This window comes from Corvus moneduloides, chromosome 3 (assembly GCF_009650955.1).
Source record: "Corvus moneduloides isolate bCorMon1 chromosome 3, bCorMon1.pri, whole genome shotgun sequence".
Classification (NCBI taxonomy): Eukaryota; Metazoa; Chordata; class Aves; order Passeriformes; family Corvidae; genus Corvus; species Corvus moneduloides.
In genome coordinates this window covers 68,540,439-68,563,051 of record NC_045478.1, presented here as the reverse complement: position 1 = coordinate 68,563,051, position 22,613 = coordinate 68,540,439, and the positions used below count along the sequence as shown (strand labels likewise).

Here is a 22,613-nt window from a genome sequence, read left to right as displayed (position 1 = left end):
GCAATATTCATCTGATATAGTTACACCTCAAATTCCCACTGAAAACTCCCAGCTTAAGGCAGGATACGTATTCTAAACGGAGCACCTTAAAGGCAAAGCAAACGGAGTAACTGACAACATAGAATCACATACTGTTTACAAAAAAATCCACTGAAAGGGCAGTTTTGACATAATGTTTTGAAAATAAAAATAAAAATCACAGGAATAAAACTTGTGCTCCTCAACTTAAGACATCTTTACCCAACATCCTAACCACATCAACCAATCACTTAACCTTGCCGAGGAGGAAGAAGGACAAGTTTGGAGTTTTGTTTTGTTGGCTTTTTGTTGCTTTTTTTTTTTTCCTTCAGTTTTCACTTTCTATCCAAAAAAACCACAACTTTTCAGTTTGATCAAGTCTATTAGCAAACTGCAGCTTCAGCAAGGAACGAACAGATGCTACTAAGAAGCAGCACTGAAGCACTGCTATGACAATCAAACCAATAGACAGCTGTGGTTCAGCTCCCCTCCTCTGGCAATAGCTAACAAGCAACACTTCAACAGAATGTGAAATGCCACCTGCTAATAATTCGTATTTGGTATAGCACAGTATCAGTACATGATATATGGGAATCTCTTGGCTCCCCCTAACAAAATAACTGCTAGGAAACAGTCATCCAGCATCATCTAAGAAATATCTGCAAGTGTATACAGTGCTTTTGCTGGCATAAGTACATAAAAAATAAAGTGATACTCAGGGTTGCTTTTCTTTAAGGTTCTTTAACTTTGTGCTGTTGCAGACCATTAATGCAGTTCCTATTAAATACTTGACTCAGGCAACTATATCCAATACTCACTGTGACATTGCAAGAACATATCTTTTCATTTGAAAAATGAAAGAATAATCTCCAAAAGCTCCCAAATGAACTCATTAGAGTCTTAACCTTGACACATAACAAAATATCTTTAAACATAACAGCAAGGATTAAACAACCCAGAGGTGCTCTCTCCTTCATACTGCTGCAGTTTACTAGTGGTCCAAATGAGCCATCCAGCATCATTACTACTAAATTTTTCTACCTCAGAATAAAACCCCAGTTTTATTAATCAATTTGAGTTCTTCAGCTGAGAGGCACTACTAGTATTATTTTGCTACTATCATGCACATACTGTAATCTACACAAGACACAAATAAGCCTCTAGAAAATAACCTGTAGAGGTCTACCACTGTCCATATTTAGCTGTGTTTCAGCCTTTTATTGCTCTTTGGCACTAGTAATCCACCATTTGATCATTATAAAAAAATTCACAGCAAATGTGCCTACAAACAGAGCACAATGCTTTAAGTGGATCAGGAAGAGATGAACTCTCAAGAAACAAAGTTCCTGAGTTTGTGTTAATAAATTTACTTTAAACACTAAATTAAGGAGAAACATATGCAGATTTCTTTAAACACTTCTATTTTGGAGTGAAGTTGCAAAAGTGCTGCTCATGTCAGACTACATTTTCAGTACTACCCCACAGTATTCCAAGTATTTCTGTATTAGAAAGTTTTTCCAAACTCAAATTTTGCCCTCACTAAACACCACAGCAGAAAAGACACCAGTGTAGCTGGCAGAGGAGAACATATTTATCATGCAATTAGATATATAAAGCTGCATTTGTTCTCTTTCCCTGTTTACACCATACAGATCAACAAATGAGATGGAACCAGCTTTATTAGAATAAATTTTTCCAACGGCAAAACCATCTTCACTTGATTACTGATCAGAGTTGGCAAGATAGACTCTACATTCTACGTGAATGAAGAAATGTAGATGCAACTGAGTTTTTTACTGTCGAGAAGTACTTAGGAATTAATAGCCTACCATGTACAAACCAGAACAGGACAAGCAAAACCACAAAACTAGAACAGCATGCTATAGTTACAACAGTACAAGGCACAGAAAAATTTTAGTTCTGTAAAACAGTTTTGAGTCATCTTTGCAGTGTAAATGTACATGGGTAGGGGGCTGCTATCACTGGTGAGTTTAGTAACATGTAGAAAGCCACTGTTCATGATTTTACTGAATTTACACTCAACTTTGCTTGGTCAATTCTTACTTTTGTATGCCTCCCTTAACTTTTAGAGTAAAACAGCAGTTTCACCCATCAGGATTCCAAAAATATCAGGAAACTGTGAAAAAAAAAAGTGGTTAGACTGAACATATGTCTCAGAAACCCTTTAGATGAAATTTTATAGCGTATCTTAGTTGTGCTTTACTGGGCAAGGCAGGCAAGCAAAATGGGTGGAGACCTAGAGCTTTTTTCTAGAAATTAGTCACTAGGAAGCATTCATCATTTCTCCTGGACAAAAATTTGCTTCATTCTATAATCCACAGTAGCATACCCATAAAACTTAAGCAACTTACTTTGCAGTGGTCATACTGTTGCTGTAAGGTTGGAACATCCCCTCCAACAGGCATTTGTTTTTTCAGTTCTTCATCTTTTGCGTTCAGCCATTTGATTAATTCTTCCAGGGATGTCAGCAATCTGTTCCATTTCTCTGCACTGGCCTCCAAGTGAGCCCTGTGAAACAGCAAAGAGCATCTTCAAAGCCCTGAATGGCAAAACCAGCGTGGGAAATCAATAAACAAAATGACTCCATCAGTAAGATGAGAATGTTTCAAGCATTTAACTGCAAAGCAACTTTGTGGGGAAAAAAAAAAAACAAAAAAAAAAAAAAAAACAAAAAAAAAAACAAAACCAAAACAAAACAAAAAAAAAAAAAAAACAAAAAAAAACCAAAAACACCACCTCTATTTCAGAATACTTTGCACAGCAAATCAAAAGAAACGGGGGAACACAGACAAATATGTACCTGATGTTATAACTCACCTAAAACCTTGAACACTGCATGCATAAGCAACATAACAAAATCCTGTGTTTTGGTGTGACTCCACCACTGTTGTGCAACAAGCACAAGCACATTTTGTGAGCTAAAGCACTGCAAAACTGAACTCTTTCATGCCAGGACCTTGACTCTCCAGAAGCAAAACCCAGCATGTTCTACCAGCAGTGATCAAAAGCAAATTGTCTGCGCTGCTGAACGTATCAATCAGTGACACAGGTTATTTAATACATCCTCTTCCACCGATGCTGAGCTACTAGAGAATTAATACAGTGAATCCATTCCTCACCTGAATTGACAAAACAAGTACCTGTTGAAGATTTCTATGCATCTTTTAGGCACTGCAGTGAGAACACATCAAGTCAAGGTATTTCTGAAAATTGTAGAAAAATATATTGTGGAGTTTGACTTGTTTTGTCAATTCAAGTGAGGAATGGATTCACTGTATTAATTCTCTGGTTTACCCCTCTTTAACTGCAGTCATTCTATGTTATGGTATCATTCAAGACCAGCACACACCTAATTTATGTCAGCAAAAACCATATGTTTCTTTCTTCACACAGAAGAGTAGAGCTGAATGATTAGTCTGAGACCAGTTTTGCAAGTTCCTCCCCTGCTTCTGATGGATGAACTAAACTCTAACTCCTTCCTATTTTGCACACTGAGGGTTATCTTTTTGCTTCTGATTCACTGTGAGTCACACCTAGAAACTGCCACCTGGCTTGTCTTGTATTATCATTTCAAATGGCATTTAAGTGAATGTTTGGGGATGACACAACAACATTTGAATTGAAGGGATGATGTGCTGCAAGGTCACCTTCAACACAAGGTTATGTTTGGCCACACTGAGATCTCCCAGCAATGCTAGGATACGTGAATCAATATAGCAGTCAAGTAAGAGTATATAGGGAGGGAAATACAAAGCAAAAAAAAAAAAAAAAAATCCACATTTCTGAAAAGGATAAGCTAAGCACCTTTAGGAAGAGGAATCTATTCTCCTTCAATCCCGTGAAGGAAAGCACTTGGGTAACTACTTGGGAAAAATATAAAACTTAAGTACTTGCTAGAAGCAACATTTTACTGCCTACAATTTCGTGTGTTATGCTTTCTATTGTCGCTTACTGCTCTCACTGATACCTTTATCTCTACACTGAATTGCTACCAGCTGCTTGTAGCTCAGGCCTACACAGCAGAGTCAGCATCACACCCTGCACTGAATTACAAGCAAGCTGTTGCTGTAGGCCTTGGTGTGCAGGCCAGCAGCTTCTGAGTGGAATGTATTGTCTCCACTCTCCCGATATATTTTCAGGTACTCAGAAGTGGCCCTTCTTTCTCGAAGTGAAAACAGAGTTATACTTCTTACTAATCAGGCAGAGGAGAGACACTGCTCTCTCATCTAAGCCAAGGCAGCCCAGATTTAAATTTACAGTTTTGCCATTAGACTCTGATAGTTAAAAAAAAAATATACCTTTGAGAATTTCTAGAAGAAACTACAACTAAAACGTTCAGATTTATAGCTTTCTATACATTTGATAGTGCAATCTCTATTCATCAAGACTTCTTATTGTTTCTAGCACATATAAGCAGCTCTCATCTCTGAAAACTGGCACTCTCTAAGGCTTCAAGATTCTGCTCTAATTATTTAGTGGAATTCTTGAATGCAAAATAAATTGGAGCTTTTTAAGGAACGGGAAAACTTCTGCAACTAGATGAAGGACAATTTAAGGGTGAGCCACCACTGTTTAATATACAGTGCAATAATATTAATAGCGAAAAAAATTAATCTGATATTAATGTGAATGTTATAGCATATGATACTGAATTAAATGCATTGTAATTTACCACTTACTACTTGCGTGCATGCCATGTTAATGTCAATACCAAAATAACTCTAGCACACGGTTTCAAAGATCAGCACAAGTTAACCCTGCAGGGTAGAACAGTAAGGGGTGGGGAGGAAATGGACTATACCAGCAGGGACTTGAAAATTTTTCACTGAGCACAAAGTGAGCTAGCCTCCCAAAGAAAGATATTAAAAGGAAAAAATACGCAGGGAAAAACTCATTACATCAGCCTGGATTTTTCCAGAATATTAGCCTTTTAATGTTATCAAAATCAATACTGAAAATGAAAGCAACATGAAGAATCTGAAGACCATACCCAAATATTCAGTTCTCCTGGGGAGCAAAGAAACACACACTCAGCAAATCCCATTCAAAGAAAATGCTGCACAGGAGCAAGAGAGTTGAGATATGCTTCAAACTACATTTCAGTGTAAAGTTTTAGTATCACGTTTACATTTGTCATACAGACATTATCAGAGACAGAAGAAAAAGTATGCAGAAGTTCTGAAATGTTTCTTAGGCTTCTCTGTTCTCTGAGTTGGGATTTCTGGCCTTTCTTTTGGAATTGGTACTTCTACTGATAAACAACCTGCAAACAAAGCTTCAGGTGTTTGTGTTCACGTGAGAAATGAATTGGCAAACTCAGAGATTTACCAGGTCAAGTGGCGGCTTAAGAATCTGCTCTGATCAAAATAGAGGTCAGTTACATATGATTGTTTTTGAGCACAAGTTGGAGCACAAATATTCACCAGCATCAACCACCTGGTATGCAAAAGCACTCCTAAGGGAATCCTGGATGAACCTGAAGAACACAGATGCTCCCATCCAACTGACCAGACTGAGAGGAACCCTCTCTCCCCCCCACCCCCCATGCTGAATAAAATCATCCAGAAAACAGCACCTCTGACACAACTCCCCTTCTGTTGACCCTGACAGGCTCTCTTCACAGCTGGAGACCTCCTCAGCTTTTGATTCTGCTATGGAGGTAGCACTTTTCCCACAGAGCCACAAGGGAACACATGGAAAAAAATAAGATTGGTGGGTGGTCCAAATCTAGAGAAACAGAGAGAAACTCCTTTTCCATTTCTCCCATCCTTTTACCTCTACCCTCCCCCAAACACTAACATCCTCACACCTCCTGCCCCAGGAGAAAAGAATGTCCCCTAAACATTTAGCTTTTAAAAGCAGATCCCCACAAGTCTGCAGCTTTGTTTTCTTCCTAGGAATGAGATAAAGAGAGAAAAACAAGAGTAAGTCTACAAGTAATTTCAAGGAGAGAGACAGTCCTCTTAGATGGCATCATAGACACTACAAGTATAGGTTTAAGCAGCTTCCATGCATTTAAAAATATATCAGAACAGCGCTGCTTTTCCAGTTTGGAACTCCCTTTAGTTATAGTAGCAAGGAAGTAGAGGCAACACAGTGACTAGCAACACCAGCTCTGAGGACTGAAGTGATGAGAAAAACTCATACTATCTCTACTTGGGAGAACAGTACTTTTAGCAATTAAAAATCAGTATAATCAGAATGTACACATACCTGAAAATATTCTAAAAAGCTTATGGAATTTTTAATTTAGAAGCACTATCCCAAGCTAAAAACCGTAACGGAACAATCAGCTTATTCATTCTTCAGTCCTAGCATCTAACAGTTACATGCTGTTCTCACTTGACTCATCTATACAGTTTTGCTTTCCAATTCATCCTTGTAAAAAGATACACCAAGAAAGCAAAACTTCAAGGCAGACAGACTTCATATCAGTTCTGTGCTTTGTTACTTCCATATGAAGGCTTTCAGGACTCTTGCACAAGTTAGAAAAGTGAACTGCAATTAAAGGACGGAGAAAAATATATAAACTCAGAAGTACTATGCTCTTTTCAGTAGTGACTGAGATTTGAACAGTTAATTTACTTGACTTAGATTTGCACCAGTATTCTCTTCCTTGCCTATCTTCCACTTTGATCTCAAGTGACATGTGGCTCTGCAGCACTCCAGGTATCAGCAGAGCAACATAAACATTAATGCTGCTCAGAGGGATACACATACCATATCTATGCAGAACAGAATAACTGTGTCTGTACTCAGAACACATATTCCTACTTTTCTGAGCACTGACTGCACAATCGGTCTTTCTGTACTACAGCTTTGGAACTCATTGCTGTACAGGGTAAATGGCTTGAAGGCCCTTTTTCATGGCCATCCATTTCTCCCAACTTATGACCAACCCTAGAATGGCCAAGCAACTCAATGGTTCTTGCTGGGACTCCACAGTTGATAAGCTATTATTTTAAGAGCATGCTTTTGTCTTTCTCTTACACAGACCTCATAACGACCCAAGTTTAACAGCTCTTGCATTAAACTGCCTATGTGGTGCAGCCAGTCTCTGCAAGCCCCCACACCAAACTGTTTAGTTCTTTGGGTCCAAGTTCTGCCTGTGGGCTTTCACAGAGCTGATGCACCTGTTTCATTTAACTGTTTAGCAGGCTGGCGATGTGATAAGTAGAAATGAAAAGTAAATATCACATTTTCCCATATATCTCACTCATTCAAACTCTTGTGCCTGGATTTCAAGCTCAGCTCATTTTCCTGGCCTTTATAAAATTCATATGAATGCTTAACATTGTTCTGTTCTATTAAAAGAACAGTTTTCTTAAGCCAACAAGCAAGTGGTTGCAATTAAAGGCTCTAGAAATTATTTTCTATGTAATTCACTTTCACGTAGGATTTGATTCATATCAATGAATGTGGCAGTATCTATTTTAAAAATTATTACAAAGATTTAGCAATTACTACACTTGAGCTTGGCACTGACAGGGTCAAAAAAATGTAAAATGCATTCCTTGATTAATAGGTACTTTAAAAAATTTCTCAATTGAATAGCAGCAATTAAAATTCAATACCAATTAAATGGCTCAAGACACTTAAGATGCAAATCCTATCAACCTATAATTTCAAAAACAAAATTTTGTAAGAACAAAACCATCAACAAACTCCTGATTTCTCCTCCAAATAACTGCAGATTCGCAGAATTATTTCACTGACACTGCCATTGATTCACAATAAGGAAAGACTCAACATACTTTCTGGAAATTCTGGTACTAGGTCAGCAAGTTACGACTGCAGTTCTGGAGAGAAAACAAGTAGTTAAGCCTACCTGGTGAACAAGTTCACCAAGCTTTTACATTTGCACTCGGGGTCCCTCATGAAAGAGAATAGATATTTCACTTCAATGCTGTGGTCATATTTGTCAAGCCTCTTAGAAGACAGGAACTGTGCCCCATTCACACCTTGATATTTTTACTACTCACCTGATGTTAGCTGACTTCGCCTTCAGGTCATTCCAGCGCTGGTTCATGTCATCAAGCCGGTGCTGGAGCAGAGCAGCTTCCTCAGAGTTTCCCAAGGCTTTCACCATTTTCTGTCTGTTTCCATCAATGCTTTTAAAGATGTCATTGTGGGCATCAATCTCAGCTTGGATGTCCTGAAATACCAGCAAGAAAAGTTCAAACATAGTTCTGTAAGCAAAGGAGGGAAGAGCTGACTCTAGTACTCCTAAACACTAGGACAGAGCATGTATTCCAACTTTCTCGGTTGGCTCTGATAAAAGATGCAGAGGAGAAAACCTGCAATCCTATTAACATCACTACAAAAGGTCTAGCTTTCTTAAGTGTGAGAAAAGGAGTCTGCAAGTTGTCCTAGGCTGTGAAAAAGGAAGTAGAATTATAAACACCAAGTTCTGTGATGTTGTGTTTTGTAGCACTGAAGGTAACTAACAATCTACTGTTCACCCACGCATTTCACACAGTGTGGCATTTGCAAATGCACTAGAACTCATTTCCTTTCCAGAAAATACACAGATTCAGCCGTAGCTATGTCATCTTTTTCTTCTTCAAAACAAAACGTTCCAGAAACTTTATACAGTCTAGTGAAATGCAGCCTCTATCTAGTATTTTAGGTCACACATAATGAAAGCATTTAACTAAAATCTGTCCCCTTAAACTGCAGCTAAATGGCTACAGCAACCGAAGGTCCATTTTTACAATTAAACTACATTACACTATGCCCTGATTATATGGAGAGGTAGACATAAAATAGCAGGATGTATTATAATCTGAATTTCATAGTAAAGACTGCAAAGAAAAAGAAAAGCCTGTGATTTCCATTCAGCTGACTCATTTCTCCTCCCCTTAGAAATTAAACACATTTTATTCTCTCATCTACCATCTGCCTCAAGAAAAACATTACAGATGTTGTCTTCATCTAATTGAGCACAGTATTATTTTTAAAAGACATTATAAGAGCAAACAAAACTTCCTGCACCACTGCCAATGGTTTCTAGCATCCATACATCTATATATACTCCAATAAAGCAATGTAAATGTGTGGAAAGCCAGGAGGTGCACTGGCTGTCTCAATAGGATTAATCAAAGAAGATTATGACAGGAACTTGATGCAGACGTAAATAAAATTCTTTTGCAAAGGAGGAAATCAAATAACTGAAATTCCTTAAAGGTTTTTATTCTTCCAATCAAGTCCTCAGTAATCACCATCTGTTCCCAGAAGCAGAAAAGGAGGGGGCTCTTGCACCTCCCCATCCTAAAGACGTATTCCTGCTTCCACATCTACAAATTAGAGTGGAAAAGTAGCCATGAATTTGAGATAGCATGAAAGCTTTCTTGAGTTAGGGAAGAAAACAAACAAGTCAGGATACAGGTGAAGAAGATGGGGGAGGAGATATGGGGCAGTGGGGAAGGAGGCAAGAGAGGGTGGGAGGCACTGGTGAAGCTCTGCCTCACCAGAAGAGCTATGTGACTTTGGACAACTACCTATTCTTTGCCCTGAGATTAACTCCTTCAAAGCAGGTAAAAGGACAGTTTTGCAGTCCTTAAAACAACCTGATTAAAATCACCGTTCTAAACACAGAAACAAAAATGACATTTAAAAGGAAGAAAACAGAGTGGAAGTGTCTGATGATCAGCCAATCCAAATAAGAGTGCACAGTCATCATCTGAATTAGATGCTTATCTGAAAACATTTGCAGCTCCTGTCCTTACAACTCCAGTGTGCATTGAGACCCAGCTCAATCCCACACAGCAGGAGATACCTCATACAGCAGTTACAATTCTAATTGCAACGAATCTGTGCTATAAAAGCCACGTCATGTCAAATATTTTTCTTTTCCTCTTCAAAGTCACAAATGACAACTCCATTAAAAACAAACTGATCTCTAATTTTCCATTCTACAATCACAATATTAATTGTAAACCCATTCATTCTAGAACCTTCATAAAGCATTCTTGGATTTTACTTGAGAGGCCACTTCAGCATGCACGCTCAAAAATGTTTCCTTCAAAATGGGGCTTGATTCTTGCACTTTCCAGTCATCATGTTACACTGATTAAGGTACAATAAATCTGCTGTTCACATTCTCGAGTCCCATCTGTGATAATCATGTTGAGACAACTCAGTTCAAAGAATAAAGTTTCACAATTAACTTCTCTGTCATTTCTGATTTCCATCTTCCAGGTTAAAAAAAAAATAAACCAACACAAGCCACTGCCAGCTGATGAATAACCCAACAGGACTGATAAAGTTAATGACTGAGTTTGTCACAGCGCTCAAAGAAAAGATGGAGAGAAATTCAACTAACATATGCCACATCAGTGTGCATGTGGAAGAAGTAGAGCAGGAAGGTGGGATGTGAAAAATGGTTAATGGCAAGAAATGGACACAATAAGTTAGGTATTCTCCAATAATGATATAAAACATCTGGATTTTTATTCACGTATTGTCCTCTGGATGATGGGCTCCCATCTTATCTTAAGACTGCTGTAATTGGTAGCAATTGGTAATTCTCTCCTTTATTCACTGTGTTATCAAAGTCCTTCAATTCTCATTTGTAAACATGTGGTTGCCCTCCCCTCAAATTTCTTTATTCAAAGTGGAAAGAACTCTATCATTCTGTAAACCCCACAATTTATGTTCCTCCTAATCTATTATTTCTCTTTCTCCTGCCTTTTTCTTGGTCTTTGATTCTCTTTTGTCCTCTATGAGGCAAAAAATGGGATGAAAAAAGTTGATTATGCCTGCTCAGGCCCCAGTGATGATTAATTCTAGCAAGAGTTAATCCACTTTCAATTTTACAATACTTTGGAAGAAACTCTGAACACTCCCCCTATCATCACATGGAAGTTCCCATATTCAGAGTCACAGGGGCAACACACTGGAGTATGCAGGAGAAGAGGGAAAAATTCTGTTGCTTTTGCCACGTAAAGAGGGGATACAGCTGTGAAACTCCATCACTGCCCTTAGCCCAATGCTAAAGGGATCTGGGCCAGAGTGGTCTCCCAGTGCATGTGAAACAAATCAAAGGACAGAGAAAAGAAAAACAAAACAAGAACACAACAGAAAAAAAACCCCAAAAACTAAAGAAATACACTATAAACAGAAAATGTCTTGCTTTATCAACTTTTTCTGAGGCACTCCTACAGAGACGCCATATTTTGCTAATTTTGCAAACATTTACGAGCACCTATCTGTTAAACTGGATTGATAATTTCTTGTATGAGGTCAATGTATTTGTTCACATGCCAACTGCTTGCAGGATTAATGCCCTGAATTAGAAGAAAGCTTTTTGAGGAAAGAATTCATATATAAATCAAGGTGAAGGCTCCAAAGTTTGAAAGATTGAAAGGAGAAGAAATAACTAGATTGGCATTTAGATATGTTCTTAACCGTAGCCAGATATTAGAAGATTGCCACTTCCCTTAAATTCCTTTGAAGTATTAAGATCAAGCTGCTGCCTTTTTCTACTTTGGTCTGGTGATTTCAAAATTCTGTTTCCATTCTGAAGCTTCTCTGACTTCTTTGCTTCTCTCCCTCTTTACCTTTCTTCCTGCAGGACTCAAGCTTTCATTTTATGTTTGGATTTGATTTTAAACCTTGTCTCCATAAGAAACCTACTTCTTGCTTTAACTTCTACCAAATAAAATACTAAATTGCCATGTGATGACAACCGAAGAGCATGTTTTTAAAGAATTCATAAATATGTGCCACTCAGTAAGGCTACAGATGGCAATACTGAAAAGGACCCAAAGACACAGCTGACTCCCTTTGAAGTTGCTACTAGAACAGCCCAAAGGCAGACTGGAGTGACATGCCCAGAGTAAAAGAAGGTATATGACGATAACTGGAACAGAACCAAACTTAAGAGCCCAGCTCCAAGATCAACCAGCTACTAAACTTTTGTCTTTCCTTCTTACAGACTGCAAGGATATGTTAAAAGCAGTTACAACATTAGGCATAATTGTCCTTTGGAAACTATCAATGCTTTATAAAGGCAAAAAAACCTCCAAGCCAAACCAACAGCATTCCCATGATGATGGGCATTCTAGTGTCTTTTTCTAAATCATGAGTCCAGAGGGCCTCTAACTCACTCTGCAACCCCCTAAGCTATTAACAGATTCACTTCTACTCATGTTTTTTTCAGATTTTTTTTGTCTGTATTGGCAACATACCAGTAAAGACGGTAATACAGGCAAAGTTATTTCCCTTTTTATGGGGCCCAAACACTTTTGCTGAAGATAAAAACACAACTAGTGGAAGAAAACTCCATGGCCAAATTAGAGTGGAAGAAATGACGCATTTTAAAATATACAAAATGTTACTCTATTGAATTTGCACTATTAAAAATGCTGGGGTAATTATACAAGGATCTAAAACAAGCAAGTTATTTTATTCCGTAAGGGAAATAAACATGTTCCCATAGCATTAAAGAGATTATTATCAAGAACCCTTAATTAAATTTTTCTTACATGTAGGCCACAAAACTCAACTTAGTCTCTCAAGAAAAAAGTCAATAGCATTCTGTACCAAACTATAACTTCACAGAGGGTTTTAAGCTAGGACTCATCAATGTTTTACTACAATGTTTTTTAAACCCACTATATACAGCAAAATTCTGCATTACACTCCAATTATTTTTATGTTTATTAGGAAACAGAATTCCACTGAATTTTCATAAACATCTGACCACAGATCAGGGATAACAAGTTATGCCACACAAACCACACATGGCTTGCAAGAAATGGACATACAGGTACAATGCTGATGCTGTGCAACAAGCCTGGCAGCATTTTGTGTTGGCACACTGAGTACTACATCCTTTTAATCCCCAGGTACAAGCCAGAGACAGGCATTCTGTTGTGGCTTTCAAACCACATGTTTATCTTAAAAGGAATTAGTGGGGTTGAAGTTGACTCTTTACAAACCAAAATCAGCTTGAAAAACTGCATTTTCCCTAGCAAAAGTTACTCCCAGGCTATTTTGCCAGAACAGTTTTGTACGTCTTGCACCCAATGCAAATCATGCCAGAGAGTTCTGTGCCAGGTGAATAGAACTGCAAGTCCCATGAAAATGACTGCCCATTTGCCTTCACTGGCAACCTTCAAGTCAGCAAAGACACAGTTACAGAAACGCTGCACTTGTCTCTTTCACAGGTCAGGAATAAATGTGATGACTGCTCATCAAAGTATCTGCAGAAAAATCTTCCAGCTCGAACAGCTGGAAGAAAAATGTCAATGCCAACCAAAGGACATAACTGCATGCCACAGACAACAGCCAGAACATCATTCTTTGAGGTCTCACAGCAGGTAGCAAAGGAATGGATTTTTTTTCTTTTTTAATAACAGATTGTTTAGTTTATCTTGAACCAGATACATTTTACCTGCTCCTGCCAACTGCCTCTGGAACACTGCTGTGTCAGATATTACTCCTTTTAGCCTCTGCTTTACTTGGAGCTTTTCACTTTCTGATGACTCTTAAGAAAGGAGTAAGAATTAGAGCATCATAGAGGTGTACGAAAGTGGCCATTGTGAAAGGGAAATTGGACTTTTATTTGTTTCAGCCTTAAAAATGCTAGGGGTAGCTAGGAAAAAAAAAAAATGTTCTTGTAAAAAGATGGCTAAAAAATCTCATCTCATCCAGGAACTCTCTGATGTCAGAGGACAGTCATGCCTTTAGAAAGGCTCATCCCATCTGCTGTCTCAGAGGCCTGACTGCAGCAGCAGTTTCTGTTAAGCAATCAGTCCATAATGAACTCACATTCAGAAGAGCAGTACGCATTGAACACCTTAAAGCAGAACTGCCCTTATCTTAAACCCACCAATGCCAGAAATGTGTATAAAGATGGACATTAAACCTCTCTCAAGTGTCATACACAGACCATACTGGATATCACTACAGCCACTGCAACTATAGTGTAAGATCAAAGCAATTTACAAATCAATTGGCTGTAGATATGACAGAAATATAATTACTACTTAAACTCTCAGATATTTCATGAAGAAAAAAGAACTTTTTTGGGGGAAAAAAACTTTTGGACATTTTTCACTTCTAATTTTTAAAGACTTGTACTACCAAATGCCTTGCACCAACACATCAAGTTTCTAAAATGTTGTCTTGACTTGCACTTAAGCCTCTTGGATGGTACCATAAGAGGTGACAGACATATGGTGTAGTTAAAGATTCATTTTATCACAAGAATGATGATGCACTTACAGGAAGGCTGAGAATGCCAGACTGCCTTCAACAACCTCTGTGGCTCCATTGCATGGCATAGACTCAACATCTGAGAGGCACCATAAATGTGTTAATACTGATTCCAGCAGTCACCTAATTATGACTGAACAAAACCAAAGCAGCCCTGCCTACTGCAGTGTAATGTGACTCTGCTTTCGCATAGGAAGGGAGTGCCGTGCAAGCTTCTGCAAATGCCATCTGGCTTCTGCATTATGGCCACAGTAACAGCACTCATAATTCTCTCTGTAGAACATATATTAATGAATCCAGAGAGCTGAAAGGAGCTTACAAGCCAGGATCGCTGTCATAACGCTGTTTCTCCTGGCAGCAAACACCTCAGGAAGGACAGGATGGGCGTGTGGGGAATCATAAGAGGGAGAGATGAAGCAGGGGAGGAGGGGAGCTTGTTATAAAATTTAAAAAAAAAAAAAAAAAAAAAAAAAAAAAGGAAAACTTGCTAAATAAGCACAGATTAAAATTTTAGAATTTGTGATCAAAGTCCACCAAATAAAATGCTAACCTTCTTCTCCAGCACCAAAATATCCTTCTATGTTGCATGACAAATTTCAGCACAGTAGACAACAAAATTTCACAGCAAGCTTCAAGCTAAAAAATACACCAGAGCTGTGAGACCTCTAAGTTTCGGTTTCGTTGAGAATTGCTATGATCAATTCCTTTGAGATAAAATAAACACTGGAATATTCGAAGTCACAGGGGAGAGCCTGGAGTTTATATATAGGGCATCCATACTGGGCTTGTAGGATTCACAAAATACTAGAAACACTGGTTAAAAACTTCTCTCTTAATGAAGTCATGAAGCATGTCAGAGTCCGGCACGTGTCCTAATCTTTACAGGCTACCACAGCAGCCTCTACAAGAGAAGAGTGAAGCCCAGATGACAGACAAGGAGCAAGAGAGGAGCCAGTGACCTACACAATGAAGAAATCGTGTCACAAATGCTATTGCTGTTACTCTTAGCTACTTTTGGAAGAGTCATGCTGGTGGGACCCTGAATAGTGCCTGTCTCAAGTATACCTCTCCCTGATAAACAAAACTGGTAAACTGGTAACTACTGAGGAGGAGAATGCTGGTTTACATTTAAAAAAAAAAAGAACAAACTGAAGTTTAGAAAAACACAGAATCAGGCATTACAAACTGCTCTCCTACCGTGTGACCACATTTTTAAGGTGTTTTATCTTAATCCGTAAATAAACTACTTTGTATTTTGTTACGGACTGCAGTCTTGCAGAACATAGGAAGTTCATACAGCGAAAAAAAAGACAAAGCAAATCTAACAGTGGTTACAAGCATGCAAATGAAGTTTCACTGGAAGTGCTGACAAACAGATGAAAACAATCTGTTCTCTAACATTCTCATGTCTCTTGCTCATCAGCACAATCACTGCAAAGCCAAACCTCCTGCCTCTCAGCATTACTGTTACCAAACAACCTGGTAAGAGAAAGAGTAACTAGTTGGAATAAAAGAACAGATGAAACAGTGGGAAAGTTGCATATTTACTAGAAATAATTCTACTTATAAAAGCCATCATGAGATCTGTCCAATTTGACTAAAATATCACTCATCTAAATTTAACAGCAAACTCCAGAGCACTAGCTTTATGTCAATAGTGGAACAAGGTCACAGGCAGCCTGTAATGTCCCCTTACGCCCTTGGCTTAGCAAAGCCCAAACTGTTCTTCATGTCCTTTGGAATTTAAAATAAATAAATAAGTAAATAAAAATGCCCACAATCAGAGGACATGCTCTACAAGTAATCTTGTAGGACCTGAAATGGGGAAGATAAGCAACATTAGATTTCCATAAACACGGTACACATGAGGACATAAACAGCAACACAGAAAACCTAGGTTAAACATCAACCTGCCCTTTTTATTTACAGTGTAGTTTTCAAAAGCATATATAGCCTTTTTCAAAGGCATGTGTGCAAGTGCCTACCATACCTTTTCAAATTTTGTCAGCAACTCACGTAAGCTGAAGTTCAGGCCAATCATCATTAAGTGTCTCCTGAAGCCTACATTTTCCTGGTACGTCCTCCAAGCCGAGTCTATAGCCTTCAGAAAGTTTCTCTCTTTTTCCACCTATACAGTCCCAAAATACTCCAAGCGCTCCAGTGCGCGTCTCTCTCCTGGGCTGCGTTTCCCTGGGAACAGTTCACACAGTGCCATTGTCACAGTCTCCCTGTCCCGGCTCCTTCCCATGGGCTGGGCACCCAGGGGTGAGCCACCGACACTGGGTGCTGCTCCTTGCAGGGTAGTCCTGACCTCATGGCACTGTGGGGATCTCCTTGTCTCCACACCTCTCCAGGACTGCCTCCAGCTCACCTCAGCAACGGCCTGCAGGATCCAAGTGCTTCTTGCAGGCCTCAAGGTTAGTGTTTGGTCTCAGTGACCCCAAGTGAGAGAAACTATAACCTGCTGGTATATGATGGGTGGAGAGGAGGAACAAGTCCTTCCATGTTGCTCCATTCAAGGGGAAAAAAAAGAACAAACAAACAAAAAACCAAGAGAAATTTCTGTCTATGGAAAGCATCAAAAACCAGCTTCTCAGACAAGTTGAAGTGGGATGAAGCACACTTCATCCTAGGAAACACAGTGTGACCAGACAGAAGGCCATCTCTCCTCTGCCTTCCTCAGAGCCAGCACCATGGGCTGGTGCTGCTACAGCAGTAACCAGGTACCTCCAGCCCTCTTCACTTCACCCAGGAGATGCTGTGCCACAGAAAAGCCAAGGCCCATTAGAAGTCGTCTAAAAAGTAGCTTTCTTTGTCTATGCAAAAAAGAAAAACGTTCAGCAAAGGATCCTGCTTGCAACCTCCAAAGCCTTCACTGGGGATCTCCTCCTTTGGTGCCGTCTGCTCTGACGGCCGTGTGGTAATCTATCCCCGGCATTTGTTTATTATTGTAATCAGCATCCTCCCTTCCAGCAGCCCTGGTGCTGCTCCAAAGCCAAGCACACTCCCCTTTCCTGGAGGCCTCCCCGTTGGAAAACCACCACCACCCCTGAGGCTGCAGAAACCCCAGACCAAAACCCCTTGCTCACCCCCTTTTCCTTCCCCTCAAATGGAAAGGTGGCTGTTCAGTCACTGAGCAAGCTTTGGAGCTGTAAAAGCAACCAGTGCCGCACAAAGCCACCGCGAGCTGGGGCTGCTCAGGAGGGCAGGCTCGGCGCAGCCAGATTGTTTTCCATATGAGCCTTTGCTCGGCCGCGGGAAACCTGACACCCCATGGGTGGCTGTGAGGAAATCACTCCATTTCAAACCATTCCCACTGGAAACCCTGTGTGCATGTGAAGGCCTATTTAAGCTGCTATTAATGCCTTCCGCACAAACACACATTACTCAACCACCAAAACCAGATTCAGTAATAGCTGCCAGCAAGTCAGCAAATGTGTAATTAAAACCAAACCAGCAACCCATCACTTGCAAAACCCGTTACAACTAATTCTCCTATGAACACATTGGGTAGCGCATGTTGCTTTTACTTTTATTTATTTCACCCAACCATCATATGAAGTACCAATGAACTGACCAGTAGCAAAACTATCCCTAAAATTATTCTGAGCTAGTGGATTATACTAATATATCTAGTATGGGTCGGGATTTTACAAATAACTCTGAAGGGGGGGAAAAAATATTGACATTAGCAGGATTTTTACTTGGTTTATTTGTACTTTGCCTCCTGTCTGTATGTTTTATGTGGGCATATTACACAAACTGCAGAAGTGCTTGCAAAATAAACTCAGGAAAATTTTCCAAAGGTGACAGAACTAAAACAGCTTTACTGCCCATATAACAGATCAGCTCAAACAGTCTGAATTTATTCCACTGCTTCTGCAAGCAAAAAGCCTATTTATCATGTTCACATACTATTATTTTCCAAATTAACTATTTACAGAAGGAAAAACAACAAATTAGAGTGAAAAAGTAAAACCATTCTGAAAGAGCTATAACGAGAATCACTATTTGAGAATCTCCTTCCTTCTCCTTCAAGACAAAGTTTGGATCCTATTCCCCTGCACACTAAGGCCTTCTGCTGCTCTTGGAAAAAAACCCCTGTGCAAATCAGAAATGAACAGCCTTTAGATCCACTTCAGAGATGTTAGTGCATATAAATAAAAATGGGTGTCAGGCTGGATTATAATGAAGCTTCATAACTCCAGGACTGAATCCAAATATACAACATTAATTATACGTTTGGTCTCAGGTTTCATACTTAGATAACTTGTTTTCCAATTTTCATTTTTAATCAAAGAAATCATACATTCTAGATCTTTCAGCACTATTAGATGCAAATGAAATGCCCTCTAAGGTGCACACGTACCATTCTACATAATTCTATAAAAGGTTATCAAATATTTATGTATACACAAGATGTTGGACCAATGCTGCCAGCAAAAGAGCTTTGAAAATTGTACTGAATAACGACTTCTTCAGTCGCTCTCTCACATGAAAGCACACTGCAGTATTTGAGAAATTGTGAATTTGTAGAAGACAATAAAGTAACTGAAGTTCTACGCTGACATGGGTTTAATATAGCTTCTGCACAGCCAGCAGTTCTGTAGATATGACAATGTCAGATCGTAAGCTCCAAAAATACAACGTACATTTTAAGACCACTTTACATTACTTATTGCTACTAAAGTTTTTAAAGTTTTCTTGATCAGTTTCATCGCAATTTCGTTTAAAAATAGCTCTGCATACACTGTTGGCAACAAAAATGCAAATTTTATACTGAAAACTACTGTTATTACACAGATGAAATATTTGAATTGTAGAGTCCAAACAAATTCACATTTTAGAGTGTAAGCTCTCATGATCTACAGCTGAAAACAAGCACAACACCAGCTGTAACAAAGCATCCTTCCAAAGTGCTCTTGTAGATGCTAAGACCCACAACTGGGAATTTAAGACGCTGGAAACAACATACTGCTGCAGAAGATTATGTGCAGTGAAGCTTTTTGTTACTTTTGGTATTAGAGTGGTTTGGTGCATTTTCTCATGTGTCTTAAATAAGAACATAAAACTGGATAAAAATAAAACAACCAGCTAACAGCATTTTATAGCCATTGGTAATGTTACTAATGGCAGCCTGCAAAATGCAAGGGCTGTCAAAAGAAAAGCACTTCTATCAATGGCAGGAAAAGGATGGTCAGCACAGCAGCCTGTAACACACAACTACGATCACATCTGCTGGAAATTGTTTTTAGGTGTGGGTTCTGAAGTGCACACCCCACAAATCCAGGCTTAAGAGCCTCATCATTTAGCAAGGCATAATGCAGAGATTATAGAACTAATAGCAGAATTTCACAACTAAAACCTTATTACTGCAAAGAATTAACTAAAACCCCCCTACTTTTATCAAGTATAAATTCAGAAGCAACTGAATGTTAAGATACTGCAAATGAACCAGCAAAATCAATGAAACCAAGCCTAGATAAGGAGGAAAAAAGTTATTCCATTTCTACTTGAAATAAAAATACCTGATCAACTTGGAGATGATCTTACACACACCTCTAAAGTTCCATTTCAGAAAAGATAAAAGTCTTTGAGACTTTACTGTGTGAAACAACATTAGATACGTATACAATAAAGAATTTGCTTCACACTTGAGATGATGTGCAAAATACGCAAGAAAACTGTCATGCTAAACACAACTTGATTTTGGAATGCAAACTAAAGAAAGGGGAAGGTTTTTTACTTTTTCTAGAAGAAAAATGGAAAAATAAAAAACAGCAAGAACCTTAAGAGTAAATTAATGAGGTTGTTTATACTAGGAACATACATACATCTTATGTGACTCACAACAGCAAGTAATGACAACAAAAAGATAAAAAGAAGAGCGTTGCCCTATGTGACTCAGATGTAAAGGGCACAGAGGTCAACTGGCGGTTACAGCAAGTCAATACATCCTGTTTTCTCTCAAGACATGCAGCTTCAGGCAGGAACACAAAAAATCCAGCAGTTCAAAAGCACTGCGCTATTTTCACCTGCCTTGAAAAATATCTGGTGTCAATCTGATCAGACCAGGAGGGGGAAATGCCCTCTCCCTTCCTACAGCAGGTCAGCATTTACAATACAGAGTTAACACACTGCTCCAGCAAGGTCAATCCTACACTGAGGCTTATTATCAATTGAACCCAACATAAAGGTTTCAATCAAGCAGAGGCTCACTGATAACCTCTGCCAGAAGTCAAATCACTTAAGCATCATAGTACCTCAAGGACTAGCAATTCATCAGGACAAATGGACAAATAAAATTCTTACAATAGAGAGCTACAAGTGGCAGGATAAGACAAAAGTGACATAAATATGATTACCAAAATTACCAGTTCGGTATCTATTACAGTGGCAATTGCAATGCAGATCATGAATTACATGAACATTCCTAGAGCTTAGAGCAAGGCACTGCAACCATTGGATTTGTCTTTTTTTTTTTTTTTTTCCCTCTATGACTAAAGGCATTGGTTTGCCTTGGAAGGTATTTTTACAGGGATCAACCAGACACATTCAGGCCTTCCTCAAACAAATGAGACAAGACTTTAAATCTCAAGAACAAAATCCAGTAGAATTCTAGATGTAGTGTTGATGACAGGCAGTGCTGTATTGCCATGAAAGATTAGTAGAGGACTGGGTGGTTTGGTGGTGGGCTTTTTTGCCCTCTTATTTTTAACTTGTTTGGACAGCACATGGCTTTCAGCTTTATGAATCGACCATGATTTTATAATGATTTAGTCTTAAATATAAACTCTTGTGTTCTTTGCGCTTCCCAGAAGAACCCAGCCCTAAAAGCAGAATGTTTCAAATATACTCAAAACACAACAAAAGAAGAAAATATCTCATACTTGGAGTATAACTAAAAGAAATTAGATGTCAGAGGGAAGTATGTAGGAAAAGTACCACCATGGCATCTACTTCATGCATAGGGCATTACAAAATTTACTGAACAACAGACCAAGATTTAAATTCCACTTAAGGGACTGACCAGAACATGAAGATTTGAATCATAACCCTAAATGACAGAATGAAGGAGGCAGCAGAGAGTATGGAAGAAATCTGGCTTTTATGCCAGGCAGGAATTTCCTCATCAGGTGCTACTTTCTGGTAAGTACTGGTGACTAAATAAAATGTTCCTACTTACCAGCAGTCCATAAAGACTTCACTGGGGAAGCCTCCTGCTAAAACTGTTAGTTGCCTTTCCTCCTTGTTTCCCTTCTTAAGGTATAAGACACTGGTGTTTGCTTGCAATAATCAGACTGGAAATCAGAAAGTGTCGGGGCACCTCGTGGTCTGTCTTAAATAGCATTTTTAACACTGTTCTCTTTCCACGGAAATGAAATAAACACATTATCTTAGATATGAACATTTTTATTTAAAAGGGTAAAACTGAAAAGAAGGTGACTATCTAGTGGTGATATAACATGACAGACTGCCAAAGCAACACATCCAAAAAAAGATTCTACAAGCAGCATTAACCCACACCCAGAGTAAATATCCAGTTTCCCAAGTCTGAGAAATTCAACTTCCACTATTTTGGCCCAACCTGACAAACGTTTTCCTTAAAAATTTTCTTGACTGTAACAAAAAGTTTTATAGCTTTCTGACAGCTTAGTGCAATAAAAGCCTCATTAAGTCCATGCATATTATACATCTTGAAAAGAGGCTTATTCATATATTTATTACTTAGTAAAGGATACCCATCTCTCGAGATACTAAAACTGATCAATGAAAAGATGATTAATTTAGTATTTTTTAGACAAGTACTCAATCCAAGTAGTGGAAAGACCACAAAAAATACATTTTAATTTCAGAGTTTGTATTAAATAATTGATAGACATCTTAAATTCTACAGCACTAATTCAGTATCTGTGGATTAAAATCTCATTCAAATAATGTATTGCAGTTTCCTCTTATTTCACTTCTTACCAATAGCATTAGACTCAAGTGCCTAACATGGTTTCAGTGCCATTTCAGTTATCCTATGTAATTTATCATTTTGCCACACTCCAAGGTTAAGTACCTTCTGACTCAGTCTGCCCATATATTATGCCCTAGCTTGTCTTATATTCTCAGTTAACTAAGTGGCCTTATCTTGCAGGAAGGAGAAGTATTACCTGGATCTAGTTGATTTTTGGGTTTTATGGTCTTTTTGAAAGCCCCTGAGAATGGGACTCTCCCTATCCAATGAAAACTCTATTCTCAGCCATAAAAATACGCTTCAGTGTAAGCTTTCCAAAAGCCACCGTTTCTGTTATTTGAATATTGGCTAGGCATTTTAAAAGAGTTAAAAGCAATGTACTTGGTGC

The 22,613-nt window shown here is 38.7% G+C and overlaps 1 protein-coding gene across 6 annotated transcripts in view; it reads right to left on the bottom strand.

The window, feature by feature from the left end:
• The window catches only part of UTRN (utrophin), a 356,686-nt gene that overhangs the window by 112,955 nt on the left and 221,118 nt on the right, over window positions 1–22,613 (bottom strand). For 5 of the 6 annotated variants that reach the window (XM_032102122.1, XM_032102120.1, XM_032102124.1 and 2 more), the window contains 2 exons: window positions 8,022–8,194; window positions 2,391–2,547 (listed from right to left, as the gene is read on the bottom strand). In XM_032102122.1, coding sequence (XP_031958013.1) covers window positions 2,391–2,547; window positions 8,022–8,194 — 330 coding nt within the window. Of the gene's footprint in view, window positions 1–2,390; window positions 2,548–8,021; window positions 8,195–16,252; window positions 17,142–22,613 lie in introns of those variants that run through there. The other variant, XM_032102126.1, reaches the window with a different exon arrangement.